Here is a 15,790-nt window from a genome sequence, read left to right on the forward strand (position 1 = left end):
CTTTGAACCTCTTACCTTTGGGCCTCTCCTTTTCTCTCTTCTTCCATGTTCATGCTTATCAGATCATCGTCTTTAGGTGGTATGGGTAGGGTGGCTTCTGAAGACCTAATGCAAAATGGCTCTTGAAAAGAATGAAAAAAAGAATCCTAAAATTCAAATCCAGATACTTCTCTGGATATAATGAAGCTCTCTCTGGAATATCTCTGGGGAGTGCTAGAATTGGGGGGAGGTGTCTAACTTTGCTCTGACATTCTATGAGCTTGGATGCTCAGGGAATCATTCCTAGCTCACTAGTGATGCTGATAGTTCTGTATACATGTCAGGTTATTCCATGTTTTATTTTTAGAAGAGCTCCAGTAATTATGCATTTTTAGTATTACTCTCTGATCCATCTTTCATGTAAAAACCTATTTATAGCATTTTAGATATGGTTTTCACACTAAATATTAACTGTGGTTATTAAAATTTTTCTCATTAGGGATGATTCTTAAAACGTTCAGCTGTCATGTGTGTGATAGTTCTTCAGTCTCAGCATGCCTCCAACTCAGAGCTCCTGAGAGCATTTTTATAGCATTTTCATATTTCGTATGTCCCATTCTTGTCTTTATGTATGATGGACAGATACATTTGAGTGACAGTCCATCTTCTTTTCCAGAACTCTCTTAATGAGAATTATCTAAATCACAGTTCCTTCTGTCTATCTGTAGCACAATAACAATAATAATAGATTTCCATAATGGTTACTCAGAGCCACTGTGAGACCCAGAAATGACTTCTATATCATTAAGAAAGGAGAAAAGGGAGTCCTTGAAAAAGTAGTTTTATTGCTTTATCATTGAAGAATGTCAGGTCCTTCATATGTGCACTGATATTCTTGCCTCCCTCATGACAGTCAAAACTAACACACCCCCTATTCTTCCCTCCTGATCCCTAGCTGGGCCTCAGAAACCTCCTGACTACAGCTCCCTAAGAAGCTACTACAAGTTGGATGGAGCTAAGAAAAGAGATAAAACTATGTAGTAATAAACATTGTCTAGGCGTTGTGACAAGAAGTGTGTCATATACTGACCAGTCTCCCAGGCCCTAGACTTCTAGGGCAGTCCCACCCTGGCACAGCATGGCTAGTTGTCTCAAAGTGGGAAAGGAAGTTCTAGAGCCTTCCTACTGGGAATTGGGACTGAGGCCTGGAAATGATGCGTATCATTTTGCTGTTGATACTTAAACCTAAAGTCCTAGGGTATTACTCAACTACCAGGATCCAGACTTGGTAAATCAAAATGTTTGACCAACATTCCTAATGACAATCATATCTCATGTGATAATATTTTAATACTCTACCTCTTAGCAGAATGTTCTCTCTCCTCCTCTCTCATCTACATGACTTAAAAGATATATATTCTGTGGTATTGATTGATGATTGATAGGATCTCCTTATATAGGCTCAGGCTCTCCTGGAGCTCCAGCCTCAGACTCTTCTATGCTGGGATTATAAGCGTGAGTCATCATGCCCAAATTTCAAGTTGTGTTTTAAGCCCGGAGAACTCCAGATGTCTCTCTTTTAAATAATGATGTTGGCGACTGCTGAAGAATATCCTCTATATCATTTGTCCTACATAGATTTCTGTAATTAACTAAACAACAAGTTTGAGTGGCGGATAGCTCAGCAGATAGAAGCAATTGCCCTGTAGCCTAACTTCCTGGGATTGACCCAAGGAAAAAATACAAGAAATGACTCCTAACACTTGTCTTCTGACCTCCACATATACACAATGGTACTGGAAAACCTGCCTTCCCACAACATGCACATGCAAACAAACACATGAACACATGCATGCACACAAGCACACACACATGCACGCACACATACACACATTTTTTAAGTTAGTAAAATGATAATTATAATTTTATAGTTATGCAAATTTGAGAAATACTGCTGAGTACAATTTCTTTTGGAAGGACATAATTCACACTAGGCATTAAATATCCTGATGAGGTTGAGGAAAGATAAATTACATTATATCCAGTGTTTTACAGTCTTAATAGACTACAAGAAATTTGTATAAAGAAATGTATCATGGAACTAGTATTTGTAGCACTGTAATAAGGAGTACAATGCATATATGGAGATCTACATATTCTAGGGTGGCATTGAGATGCAGTGAGCCACTATGCTTTGTGCCTCCCCCCAAGAGTTTCACTTAATAACTCCAACATTCATTTGAACATTTTGATCATCAACTTCCAAATCTGGTAACAGAGAAGTGGTTGTAATAATAATAATAATAATAATAATAATAATAATAATAATAATAATGCTCCAAGAGTTACTGATTGCCACTAGATTTAGTAGTTTGAATGGAATTGGCCCCCATAAGCTCATAGGGGGTGGCATTTTTAGGAGCTGTGACTCTGTTAGAGTGGGTGTGACCTTGTTAGAGGAAGTATGTCACTGTGGAGGTGGGCTTTGAGGTTTTCTGTGCTCGGGATATCACCAGTGTCTCAGTCAACTTCCCGTTTCTTGGAAGATGTAGGACAGTCAGCTAACTATCCAGCACCATGTCTTCCTGGATGCACACATGCCCCACCTCTGATGATATTGGATGGAACCTCTGAACTGTAAAGTGAGCTGCCAAATTTACATGTTATCCTTTATAAGAGTTGACATGGTCATGATATCTTTGCATAGTAATAGAAACCCTCACTAAGACATAAGTTGCTGCTATGGATTGGGGTATTGCTGTGATAGGCCTGTCCAGGTTTTTGTTAGAAGGAATTGGACTTTGGAACTTTGGGCTTGGAAAAACAGTGGAATGCTTTAAGAACTGCTTAGTGTGTCATACTAGTAGACGTATAGACGACAATGTCACTGAGAATGATTTGAACTGTGGGGAACAAGAGGTTTCAGAGAAGAATGTGAGTATGTGGCCTAGAGACTGATCTTGTGGTACTTTAGTGAAGAATGTGGCTGTTTTTTGCCCTTGTCCAAAAGACTGCCTGAGGCTAAAATGAAGAGTTTTGTATTAATTTCTTTGGCAGAGGAAATCACAGAACAGCTTAATATAGACTATGTTGTGTAGTTATTAGTGTTAACTCTGATGAAGATTTATAATAAAAAGAACCAAGCTGAGCAAATAAAAATACAAAATACACATATTGAAAAAGGGACACCAGGAAGTAGAACAGCACTAAATCCCATGTTCGTTCAAGAGATAAATGGATTAAGAAATGGAATAAAGGGAGTGGTGACCTCAGGGCAAGATCTTAACCAACAAAATTTCCAACTGTGTAAAGGTATTAAAGAGAAGCATAGAGCCGAGTATGATGGTACATGCCTTTAATCCTAGCTTTGGTAAAGCTGAGGGTGGCAGATCTCTGAGTTTGAGGCCTGCCTGGTCTAGAGATGCAGTTTCAGGACAGTCAAGTTTAGACAGTGAAGAAACCATAGAAAATATGGATCGAAGATGATGAAGATGTGATTGAATGAGGGGGCTATCTTCCTGACTCAGTAAGCAGCAGAACTTAACAGCTTTGGCCATGTGGTTCTAGAATTAAGGAGAGAAGAAGTGGGTTATAGAATTTCCCCCGAGACTAAGGAAAGTCCCTGAGGTCCGGCAAGTGTCAGGGATGTCCCTGAATGGAGGCCTAGGGAGGCCATTGCATGAACATGTGAAGTTGAAGCCTAAATTGCCTTGGAGACCTCAAATATAGAGATGCCAGAGTCATGGGATACTTGCCAAGGACAGCTGCCCACAGGGAGTAGAACCAGCCCAAGAGAAAGAAGTGTATTGTGGTCAACAAAGCTGAATGGAGTTGGAGGTTTGAAGATTATTTTTACATTAGACATGAAGAAGCAGAGTTTGGAATTTGCCCAGCTGATTTTTGGTCTTGCTTTGGTTCACTATTTCCTCACTGTGTTCCCTTCCCTATGTTTTGGAATAATAATTTATATCCTGTGCTGTTATATGTTGGAAGTATGTGATCTGCTTCTTGATTTTGACTTTATAGGGATTAAAGTTAAGAGATTACACGAATCTCAGGAGACTTTGAACTTTGGACTTTAAAACATTGTTGAGACTGTGATAGACTATGGGGACTTTTGAAGTTGGATTGCAATGAATTGTGTATTATAATATTGTTACAAGATTACTGGGACCAGTGAGGAGAATGTAGTATTTTGTATGTAATTGGCCTGCATAAACTCACAGGGAATGGCATTGTTAGGAGGTTTGACTTTGTTGAAGTAGCTATGGCTTCGTTGGAGGAATTGTGTCACTGTGGAGGTGAGCTCTGAGATCTCATATATGCCCAAGCCCCACCCACTACCTTAGTCTACTTTTTATTGCCTGCAAAATGGAGGACTCTAAGCTACTTCTTCAGACCATGTCTGCCTGCACACTGCTGTGTCCTGCCATGATGATAATGGACTGACCTCTAAAGTGTATGCAAGCCACATAAATTAAATGTTTTCTTTGTAAAAGTTGTTGTGGTCTTTTTCACAGCAACAATAACCCTAAATAAGACAGTAGGACCAACAAACAATGTCTTTGCTGTTTTTTTCTCCTACTGATACTGTTTACTTCTTTCGCATCTGAGTAGTTTAATATACAACATATTTTTCACAATGTGATGCCAGCCCACATCAATCCTTTGTGTTGAAAATTCACAGAAAATATATGTGAAATTTAAGCCAAAGGCTATGCCCGAATGCAAAGTCGATACACATTCCCCTGCCATTTAAGCTTTATTTGAAGTCCCCTTTGCTTTCTTTATGAATATAATTCTCACCTTTGAGCACTGAGTGCCACATTTAAGGTTGAGGGTGAATCAAAGAGCTCTAATTACATAAATTTACCTTGCTATTGTCCACATGACCATGACCTTATATTATCTTTGACCCAAGGCTTTCCTAGGATAACAGAGGAGCTAATAGATACACGTGAAAAAATTACCCAACCCTGTATAGAGCTGTATCGTGGGCTTCATCATACTCTCCTCAGTTGATCAGAGTCTAGGTATTCCATTTGTTTTAAACTACATGACTACCATTCATGTCTCTACTTACCAAGTGCACCATGAATTCTTCATTGAGTAACTGCAATGCTATGGTAGTAATCAAGGGAGAAAGATGTCATCCAAACCATCACCATTCTACACTCCTTCATTTTAGCATGGAACCATATTTATTAAATTTGAAGTTAACAGTTCTACTTTGCAATTTGAAAATTCACTGAAGTACCTACATTGCCAAGGGAATAGAATTTACTTTGTTTCAAAGCTCTTTGAGTGTGCTATTTAAACCAAATGCATTGATTCTTGTCTTTAAAAAGGCATGATGTTCTTCCAAGTGACATTAATGATAACTTAAAGCATCTATAAGAGACTCTGACTGATGGTACACAACTCTATTCACACTTACTCAGGAAGCTGAGGCCAGAAATCCACAAGGCTTGCAACCCATTTAAGTCACTTAACAAGACCTTATTTCAGAATCAAAATTATGAAAGGGCTGGAGCTGTATGTTAATTGTTAAGTGCGTTAACTGTTTTTCATATCCACCATTATCTCAGAAACTCTCTCTGCATTGTGGAATTATCCTTCTGTACTGTTTTCTTCATCTAAAGCTGTGTGCCTCTAGCCTGAGCAGTTGTGCACAATATCTCCCTTCTACCATTTCTTCCTCTTCTGTAAGGATATAATGACTTATATCTAGGGATATAAGTCATACCTTCAGTGACGGTCAGGTCCAAACCTGAAACATGGAACTCTAAGCAGGATACTATCATAGCGCTGCTCTCACTGACATGGTCTGCAGAATTAGGCAGAGTTGGGAATTGATTCTCATTATAATCCTGTTTTGGTTAGACTGTGTTGGCAAGTTTCTTTTCTGTAAGCCATAATTTAGCACTTCAAGACTAGAGTTATAATAGTGTTTTATGGGCTCATTAGAAAGGTTAAGTAGATAGGAGTACATAAATAGGACAGTGATTCTGCCCCCAGGAAGAATGCCCTGCATATTTCTCCGAATCTATATTTAAATTATTAGACTATTTCCAAAGACATCTTTCTTCTGATTTTCGAGGGGCAGTACTCTTAGAAAGCAGACAGAGAAGTTTATCTAACACCCAAAACAGAGCTAGGTTTAGCCTCCTGCACGGTCCATAGCAGTGTGTTTGGGTCTTGTTGCAGTGATCTGCTCACAGCCTATGATAACATGGGATGCTAGAGTGCAGACTCTGCAAAATCCTCTTTCTCTCCTATCCATCTTGGCATCCAGAGTCCCAGCACAGGCTCTTCTCTATTGTTCTCAACCTTTCTTTGCTTATATCTGTGCTTCTTTCTTTACTGAGGTTATCCATACCTGTCTTGCCTTTTGGGCTGGAAAGAAGATAAGAGCAATTATCTCTTTTATGTTATGGCCAAAGTTTAATAGTGCACATATATTACTGGGGTTCAGTATAAGTGAATATATGAACTACGTTTATTCTTTTCAAGTGCTAGATATGAACTCATAGGCCTCAAACATTTTAGGAAAGAAATAAATCGCTGCGCTACCTCGCGGACCAGTAGAATGACATTTCATAATCATAATATGAAGCAGCATTTATATAGACACAGATTGTCCAAGACTCCCAGTAGAAACAAATCACTTCTGTAAACCATTTCTGTCTACTTCTAAGAGGATTTCTAAAATATCTTACTGTCATAATTATATTTCCTTTGGGCTCATATAGTACTAGTTTACATAAAAATAAGTTTAATTATTTTTTATGTAAATTAGCACTAAACATTAGTTCTAATCATGATTCATGTTTTAAAAAATGTCCTTGATTTAAAGAAAAAAGTCAGTGTATTATCCCTCTCTTATATATAAAGCTAGATATTACATTAATATCACCTGTGGTTAGTCAAGCTCTTAGAACTCAGTGGTGGCTGATATGAGTGCATGGTTATCATTTATCTATGCACTTTGACAGTATGGAATGTCTCTGGAGTTTGAGACACCAATGAACAATAACCAAGACCAAGTCATTCTTCCTATGAGACCAGTCAAGAACAGTAACAACTGGTGACCAGGGTTATAAGAAGAATTGAAATAGGTTAATAAGATAGGAATAAAAAAAATGTGTATTGTAAAATTCTTTGAGGAAATGACTGTGGAACCGAAATCTGAATGATGGGAAGGAAGCAGGAATGGGAGGATGACAGAGTTGGAGTAAAGCTGCCCTGGATTGGGAGGGAAGGAGCCTAGTATGTTTGAGGATCGAAAGAAAGATGAACATCCAATGTGTTTACAGAAGGACTAGGAAAGGGAGGTTCACAATGAATGACTTCTGATAGGGGCATGGGAAATGGTGCCCCTATCTTTAAGGGGCTAGCCACTGGGATTTGACCGTGGTCCAGTAGTATATGGGCAACACAAATTGTACTTGGTTTATTTTATTTATGCATGAACCTGAGAGAAATGGGACATTAGTGTAATCGGGGTGTATTGTGTGAAATTTTCGAATAATCCATGTTGGAAAAAGTAGGGAGGAAGAAAATGGGAAAGGTCCCTCTTACCAAATAGAAAACAACCATGTGGAAGTTGAGGCTGGCAATCTACTAAAGGAAAAACAAAGCAAATTCTTCATTTCTAAGTGTTTCATTGACCCAGGATAATCAAACAGCCCTGCTAAAGAAGGGTGATTATCTTTGTTAGTATCAGATGGCCGGTGGGTGGAGCCACCCTTCTTCCCTTGAAAAATGGACTCAGATTAACAAATAGCCCCTTTCCTGGTTTACTGTGGATGTGAATTCCCAGAATTTAAGCCAAATTTCATCTGTTTACCTCTCTCCCCGCCCCATCTCATATAAAAACCAGGCCTACCAAGCTGAGCTCTATGTCCTGTCCCTAAGGGCTTGAGTCCAACAGTGTGATGGGTTAAAGCACTTTGTATTCTGGTGAGACTTGCAATTGCTGGACTGCAGTTTTATGAGGTCCCGTGCTGCTTGGCTCCAGGCAGAAGCATGCTTTCTTAAAACAAGAAAAGGGGCGGGGCAGGGGGATACATTTAAAGAAAAATTAACAGTTTTGTTTTCTCTAGCAAGTGTCTGGAAAGTGAACAAATAGTGTATGCGTTATGTCAATCCCCGAGTATAGTGGGTTGACATTCATTTCTCAGGTACAATAGTAGGAAAACACTCCAATCTAGCCAGTCAATTACATATGATTTTCAGTACTATATTTGAAAACTTAGATAATGCTTTCCATCTGTGGGCTAATGTTTACGAAAGGCTAAGCTAAGCCTTGATATTCCTTAGGTTAGCTGTATTCCATGAATTTGTGTAAAGATATTTTAGCTCACAATGGATCCATTGAGATACACCTCCTTCACAAGTCAAAAAGTATGTATCTATATATTCACACAAGGGCAAGTCTATATATCTCATACATATGTGTGTATGTATGCATATACCATAGGTTAACGTACAAAAAGGAATGTGGAATATTAATGTAATCATAACTATAAGTTTGCTACCAATAAATGATAAACTTTAATCCTTCTTCTCTATACCTGGGTATTTTCTCAGATTAGAAATGTAAATATGTTTCCCTGTCTAACCTGTAGGATGCAGTTTCTTTGACACAAGAGATGACTTTTCTTTCAATATTTAACTGGGAATATCTCGGGCTATGAGTCATCCATTCAAGGAACCCATGTTATGGCTGCTGTCGGAGACCTGCCTTGACAAAATTTGTATGTTCCAGGGTATGAGCATGAGGGTTAGAATTACTAAGCAAAAGGAACAGAGGTATGGGAAAAATAAGAGACAGAAACACAGAACAACATAGGGAGGGAAATTAAGTGAATGCTGACTCTGTCTGCATTTATTTTCCACATACTTATATATTTCACTCTGAAAGGGGAGGAGGAGGCAACAAACTTTATTAACATGATGTAAGGAATAGACTTAAATTCTGCAGCCTTTGGTCCAGATGGAACAGATTCACCTCTATACCCAAAACACTAGCTAACCACACCCTAAGTCAGCTATAGATGAGGTTCACTGTACCTTTTCTGAGGATCAGTAGCCCCGTAAAAGTGAAATAGTCTGCTACCACACATTCCCCATGTTCCTATCTTTTCTCTAAAAGGAAGCTTGGCAGTGTTATTATGATGTTCTAGTAAAAAACCACCTAGATGGTCCAGTTGCTCTTCCATCACCGTGTCTTTAGCTACTGGGGAAGATGAACCTCAGAATGGGGGAATCAGGTGATAATGGCCCAGAATAGATCTTGCCTCCTGCTGCAATTATCACAGCGAGCTTTGGTATCACCGTGCACATGACCATGACTTTTCTTAAATTCTCCTGTGTACCAAGGTGTCTCCCACAAAGTAAACTAACCATCTTTTAAAGCTCTTGGTTGCTAATTATTTCTTTGTTCATTTCTCAGTCTTCAAGAGTTCAGTTCCCAGGCGGAGGGGACTTAGTGCTGTCTGTATAAACCACGCCCTAAGAAAGTACCCAAAGCAAGCCAAACTTTCCTTAACCCACCTGATTGCAGATGTCCTCGTGTGCCCGCTGAGGCCAGTGGAGCGCTTCCGTGACCTACGTCCTGATGAAGTGGCTGATCTGTTCCAAGTGACCCAGAGAGTAGGGTCAGTGGTGGAGAAGCATTTCCAGGGGACCTCCATCACCTTCTCCATGCAAGTGAGTAAACACGTTGTTCAGACATGTTTCTTTCCTTTCTTCTCAAAGCTCTGTATCCCAGCCGTTTTAGCAGAGAAGTAGTTTTAGTGATCCGCAGAAAAAAAAAGATGCCCCTAATCCAAGGCAGCTGCCCCAAGGTGGTCTACGGAATGGCATCACAGTAAGTACCTGTTGTGCTGTTTACAACGTAGGTGGAAGTCATAGATGAGATTTAAGGGGCTTGACTTAGTTTACATCTCAGTTGGGATAAGACAAACCAAAGGCAATTTGGAGGAAGAAAAGGTTCATTTGCCTTACATCTCCACACTAAAGCCCGCCATTGAGGCAGACTAAGACAAAAGCTTAAAAGTTAGCAACCTGGAGGCAGGAATGGAAGCAGAGACCACTGCCAGCACTCTTACTAGCTTGCTTCTGGGCTCACATTCAGTTACCTTTCTTAGACAGTCATGGCCACCTGTCCAGGGCTCGCCCTGCTCACAGTAGTCAGACCCTCCCCAATCAATTGGCAGTCTAGAAAATCTCCCCACAGGCATATTCACAGGCCAATCTGATGATAGAAATTCCTCGCCAAAGTTTTCTCTTTCTAGCTTTTTTCTATTTTGTCTCAGGTTGACGAAAACTAACCAGTAGTAGATTTTACGTGGGAACTAGCGTTGGGGAAGGCTTTTTGCTCTGTGGTATGTTCTGACAATGCACAGACTCAGTCCTGCTGTGGCTCCAGGGAGAGCAATGACAAGACAGCAAGTCTGTGCCTTCTCTTTGTATGTAGGACACACTTTTCTCTAAACGTAATACAGACTGCAGTGTTAAGTCACAGGTTCGTACATGGGGTTGTTGAGCATGGCCTGCTACAAATGGAAGAAAACATATTTTTCAAACACCAGAGATCGACAGGTAGAACTTGGCTTAGTACTCTTCAGGTCAAGAGGGGGATGTCCGTGATACATCTGTCAACAGTTGGGAGCTGAGTAAATTAGTAACACCCCACGAGCCCCTTCTCATCCCTGTGGATAGGGCTAGGCTCAGCTGTGCACGTGTAAGGGCCCTTGTGTGTAGACGTTGTTGACTGGCTTCTCCCACGTACAGGGACTGTATCCTCAGCTGCTCTAGTGAGCCAGCACGCTTCCCGTCTGCATCAGTTAGTGTGAGATTAGGGAAATAGTAGGAGGAATACGAGGCGGCTGCTCACACCATAGCCACAGTGTAGCCCAGAAGGAAGAGTATTGATGCTCAGCTCACCTACTTTCTTCCTTTCATTTAGGTCAGGTCACTAGCCTTTGAGATGCTGCTACCCATTTTTAGCATTGAATTACCCTCCTTGATCACTCTAATCTAGAAACTCCCTGATAGACATGTCTAAAATTGGTTCTAAAACACATGACCATCAATTGTTAACCCCCACACCATCTTTATAATCTTTCCTGTTCTTTTTATCATAGGCCCCCAAATAGACTAGGTTATAAATGTCAATATATTGAAGTCTTTGACCAAAAATGTTCATCTCTTTCTCGAAACACAAATTCTGCTTTCTCTGTATTGGGAATAGCTCAGCATCCCTATAAATACAATTTGAGTCACCTTTAGACAGTAGTTCATCTTGGGGTAGGTTTATCAGACCTTTATTGCCAGCTGTTTCCAAGGAGACCAGGTAAAGGAAATGGATGAGAACATCTGCCAGGCGGTATCAGGATTGGTTATCAGAGCATAGTTCATTAGTATAGTGTCTGACTATGTGTAAAATTAGAGCAATTTTGCATAAGCCATGTTGTGAAACCTTTTTAAAATTATACTTCACAGTAACATATATGTGTGTGTAACAATTCTGTGTATGCCCTCACACACACATACATGCACCTATGAAGATAAAGAGCTAGAGTTGCATAAAGTAACCTTAATTCAAGGTCCACATTCTAACAACTTTCTTCTTGACCACTGATTAGAAACGATGGGTTGCCTTCAGAAACCACTAATGGGTTATGGCTCAGGTTTGAACAGGCTTGATATACACATCAGACTTGTACCAATGGGGCATGAATCCTTCCCACTGGTCAGGTTCACAGAAAGGTGTATTTAGCCAAAACCACAGACTGGTAATTCTATTTGGAAATTTTTTATTGCAGAGAAATTTGCCACCTTCTCCCTGGAGCAGCTACTTTCTATGGCATTCGGAGACTAGGCCTGTGTGCTCATGTTCAGCAACGACAAAGACAGTAGGCCATAGTCTTGCTGGCCATGAGAATCTGGGGAGGGGGATAGTTACATGGATAAGGGTCCATCCCCAACAATCACTTCTACTTTTCTGCCTCAAGGTCACAAGAGCTTGGAAGGATTGTGCCCATCTAAACGCTTCATCTTCTTGCTTTGTTGATTTCTAGAGGAGAAATTCAATCAGATATTAATTAAGTGATTTCTGATTTAAAGATAGCCAAACTGTGGTCCTTTGCCTCCTCAAACATTTTCGGCCTTACCTTTAATGTGATTAAAGCCATCACTGAACGCAAAGAGCATGAAAAGTAGAAAGGAGTGGCTTGCTTGATAATTCATATCATTTTATACATACCTCCTCACTCAGAAGGAATTGGAGACCTGTCTGGTCCCACACATTCAGAATGAATGGTCCCCATGGGACTACTACAAATTAACACACAATGAAATTGGATCTAAATTATTAATGAGCAGTATTTCTGAATAAGCGGGCAATACCATCCATCAGTTCTCACCTCAACTCTTTCTCTTTCTTTTTCCTTCTTCTAGGATGGTCCTGAAGCTGGACAGACTGTGAAGGTGAGTGGTTATTATGTGCACACAAATTAATAAGAGGCGATTATGGGAGCTAATAAAAGAATCACAACGAGTCATTTGCGGCACGCTGCTGTTTCATTGTTATCTTGGAGGTCAGAGACACCCTCGGCGTTGGAACCATAAATCCTGACGTTATAAACTGTGCCAAACAGTATGTTTCTCGTTAGTTTACAAGACATTTACCCTGTGTAGTAAAATCATTACTGTGAAAATGCTAAAACAGAAACCCAATCAAAGAGTCCTAAATCAGAACAGGGCAGGGCGCCACAACTTCCTATGGGTTTTACGGGTCCTGTACAGACTAGATCACCTGGTATATCTACTTCTGCACACAATTTAATTTTACTTATTCCTTCTCCAGGAAGGGGCCATTGTTGTGTGTCAGGTGCCTCCTTTTCCTCCTGGTCCCTTGACCTGTTTTTTCTTCATGACCACATATTTCTCTTCTCTCTAGCAACTAAATATCAAAGTTCAAACTCAATGGGATCAGTGGAGTTCAAAAATGGTTTTGAAGTGTGCGAGAGAGGAAGGACGGATTTATTATGACAGCCTCTAGGACAGAACTAAAAGAGCCTGCTGGTTATAAAACAAGAGTCCAGCTTACTTCACAAAAACATTGGGTTCGATGCTTAAGTGACAGAGAAGACTGTGTTTGCTGTGGTGGAAATAAGAAGCCAACCAAACTATACAGCTGATGCCACACATGGTGAAATAAAGTTTTGGGCTTTAGAGATGGCCTTGACTAGCAGGGTAACTTGGCACTAAGTCACACCAAATGAACGTGGCTCCATTGTAGTATGTAGGAAGTAGTATATCTGGGGACTTTCATGGTGAGTGGTTGTCTCAAAAGGAAAGCCAGCAAATTCCTAGTGATAAAAAGAGTGATCCCAATTTCTCCAAACACATGACGTAGAGAACACAACTGAGGGACATTCTGCTTCCATCCATGCCCCTGACCATGCTAAGCATCCAAACATTCAGATGCCAAAAGAGGATGCAATATCAGTAACTTTGTTTTCAAATTGATTCTTGAAATACAATGCATAGATATTCAAGCTTGGCTGCCAGAGTTTTAAAACTCAGAATTCAAATGTAAATTTAAATTAGGGTTTGGTGAAGTTTCAGCAAACATGGAAAGTAACAAAGGCAGAGCAAGTGCATGGAAGAATGCACAGCTATACAGTAGAACACACAGACTGATAAACAGATGAATGTTATGTGAGCAGGTAGATTATGTACTCTCAAGATTTTACTTCACAATTCTAAAGAAGGCAGGTAAGCGTTTGCTGTATAAATGGACTTGAATAGGAAAACATAACTTAGAAGTTCCCAGGGACTAGGAGAAGGATGAATGGGGGTGAGTGCTAAGGGCACTTTATTGTGGTTGATAGAGATGTTGTGGTATTTGGAAGATGGAGATGATTTTGTTTTTATTTTTATTGTATTTGGTTTTTCGAGACAGGGTTTCTCTGCAGCTTTTTTAGAGCCTGTCCTAGAGGTAGCTCTTGTAGACCAGGCTGGTCTCGAACTCACAGAGATCCGCCTGCCTCTGCCTCCCGAGTGCTGGGATTAAAGGCGTGCGCCACCACCGCCTGGCTTGGAGATGATTTTGTAAATGTAATTCTTTAAAGGGGACAAGTAAGCCTTGAGTCCAGAAGGCTGAAGACCATGACTATGGGGTCTCAGACTCCGTATTGTCCCACTTGCCTGAACAAGGTGTCATGGTTTTGTTAGCGTTAATGATGTTGATGATGGACAAATTTCTAATATAAGGTATTGTGTGTGAATTATTGAGAGTACTTACCATAGTATTGTTTTGCTTAAGTTGATTTCTGTAAACAATTATATCTTTTTTTTCTTTAAAATAAGCATATGATGTTTTAAAATCTTTTGTTCTTTCCAGACCAGTCACAGCCTTTCCACAGTATAAATTTGTGGGGTCCATTCACAACCTTTGTGGAATATCATACATAAAGAAAAACTCATCACACACACACACACACACACACACACACAGTCCACCTTGGAAAGATAGTAAACCTTTGTTAACTATTCTGCTACATCAAGTCCTTCCGTATAGAAGTATATATTCTGTGTTTGTCAAACTTTGTGTGATATTTACACCACATTCCATGAAAGTTTATTTGGATGCCAGCTAAACAGCCTAGCTGCCACCACAAAGAATCTCAGCTGTTGTTTTGAGTAAACCTCCTAACTAATAACGCTGGGCTAGGACGGGAATCTGTCTGATCTTTCCAAAAGTGGGTGTTTCCCAGCCATGTTATCTTCTGCTGACAAAGTAACTCAGTGATGGCGTTTGGGTTACAGGGATCCATAGAACCCCGCCCTGCAGCACAGGCTGCTACTCCAGGGAGCAGAGTGGCACCTTCAGAATCCAGATATACCATTTGAAGGTTCTGAGTTGAGGCTGGGAGCATCTGATGTTTTGATATTCGCATTGTTGCACATTTTAAAGGGACGTTTGACAGCCTACCATGGAAAGCCTGGGGCATATCTTTTCCCCCCCTTTTCCTGTGTGTGAGATTCTCAGTGCTGTGTCTGATGTCTGAGCTCTAAATCACTTTTGTCTCATGCCAGGTAGTAATAGCAATAGCCCACTAATGGTCTTTTTTCCTGAAGCAACTGTTGTTATTGTTAATGAGGGGACACCACTGAGCTAGCCTCTTGAACATGATGGCACTTCAAGATTTTTTTTTTCCTGAGGCTTTAGATTCTGCCTAGCAACACACAGGGTGGCCTGGCTTACTCAGTAAGATTCATGTAACAAGGAAAAGGAAATATTGAAGTAAAAAGTGACCTCTTATTTCACAATTGATTATTCGGTTTCCTTCTCAAGCTTAAAAGTAGAACACTGCCAGGCACCAGATGATCAGTACGGCAATCTGGACACCCTGCAAGTTTCAGAAGAAATCTGTGTCCTGTCTCAGCTACTCAGCCCTGCCCTGCACCCACGCAAGTTGCTCTGGTGAACATCATGCTCCCTGTCCTGTGGGCTAGCTGGATTCCTGTCATGCTGAATCTTTAGTCTCCAGGGAATGAATGAATGAATGAATATATATATATATATATATATTATATGTATATATATTATATGTATATATATGTGTGTATGTATTATGTATATGTATGTATATATACATATATATCATTATTGATGGTGCTTAGAACATGTTGCCCAGGAAGTTGGCTCGTTGGCCACTGGAATAGGTAATATGAAAGAACTGGGAAAACTGTGGCAGAAGGAAGATTCAGTCTATAGCATCATTCACCATCC

The 15,790-nt window shown here is 40.2% G+C and overlaps 1 protein-coding gene across 3 annotated transcripts in view; it reads left to right on the plus strand.

Annotated features, from left to right (window-relative positions):
* The window catches only part of Fhit (fragile histidine triad diadenosine triphosphatase), a 1,447,725-nt gene that overhangs the window by 1,142,502 nt on the left and 289,433 nt on the right, over positions 1–15,790 (plus strand). For all 3 annotated transcript variants that reach the window (XM_038350177.1, XM_038350178.1, XM_038350175.1), the window contains 2 exons: positions 9,548–9,693; positions 12,448–12,477. In XM_038350177.1, coding sequence (XP_038206105.1) covers positions 9,548–9,693; positions 12,448–12,477 — 176 coding nt within the window. The remainder of the gene's footprint in view (positions 1–9,547; positions 9,694–12,447; positions 12,478–15,790) is intronic.

This window comes from Arvicola amphibius, chromosome 12 (genome assembly GCF_903992535.2).
Source record: "Arvicola amphibius chromosome 12, mArvAmp1.2, whole genome shotgun sequence".
Taxonomy (NCBI): domain Eukaryota; kingdom Metazoa; phylum Chordata; class Mammalia; order Rodentia; family Cricetidae; genus Arvicola; species Arvicola amphibius.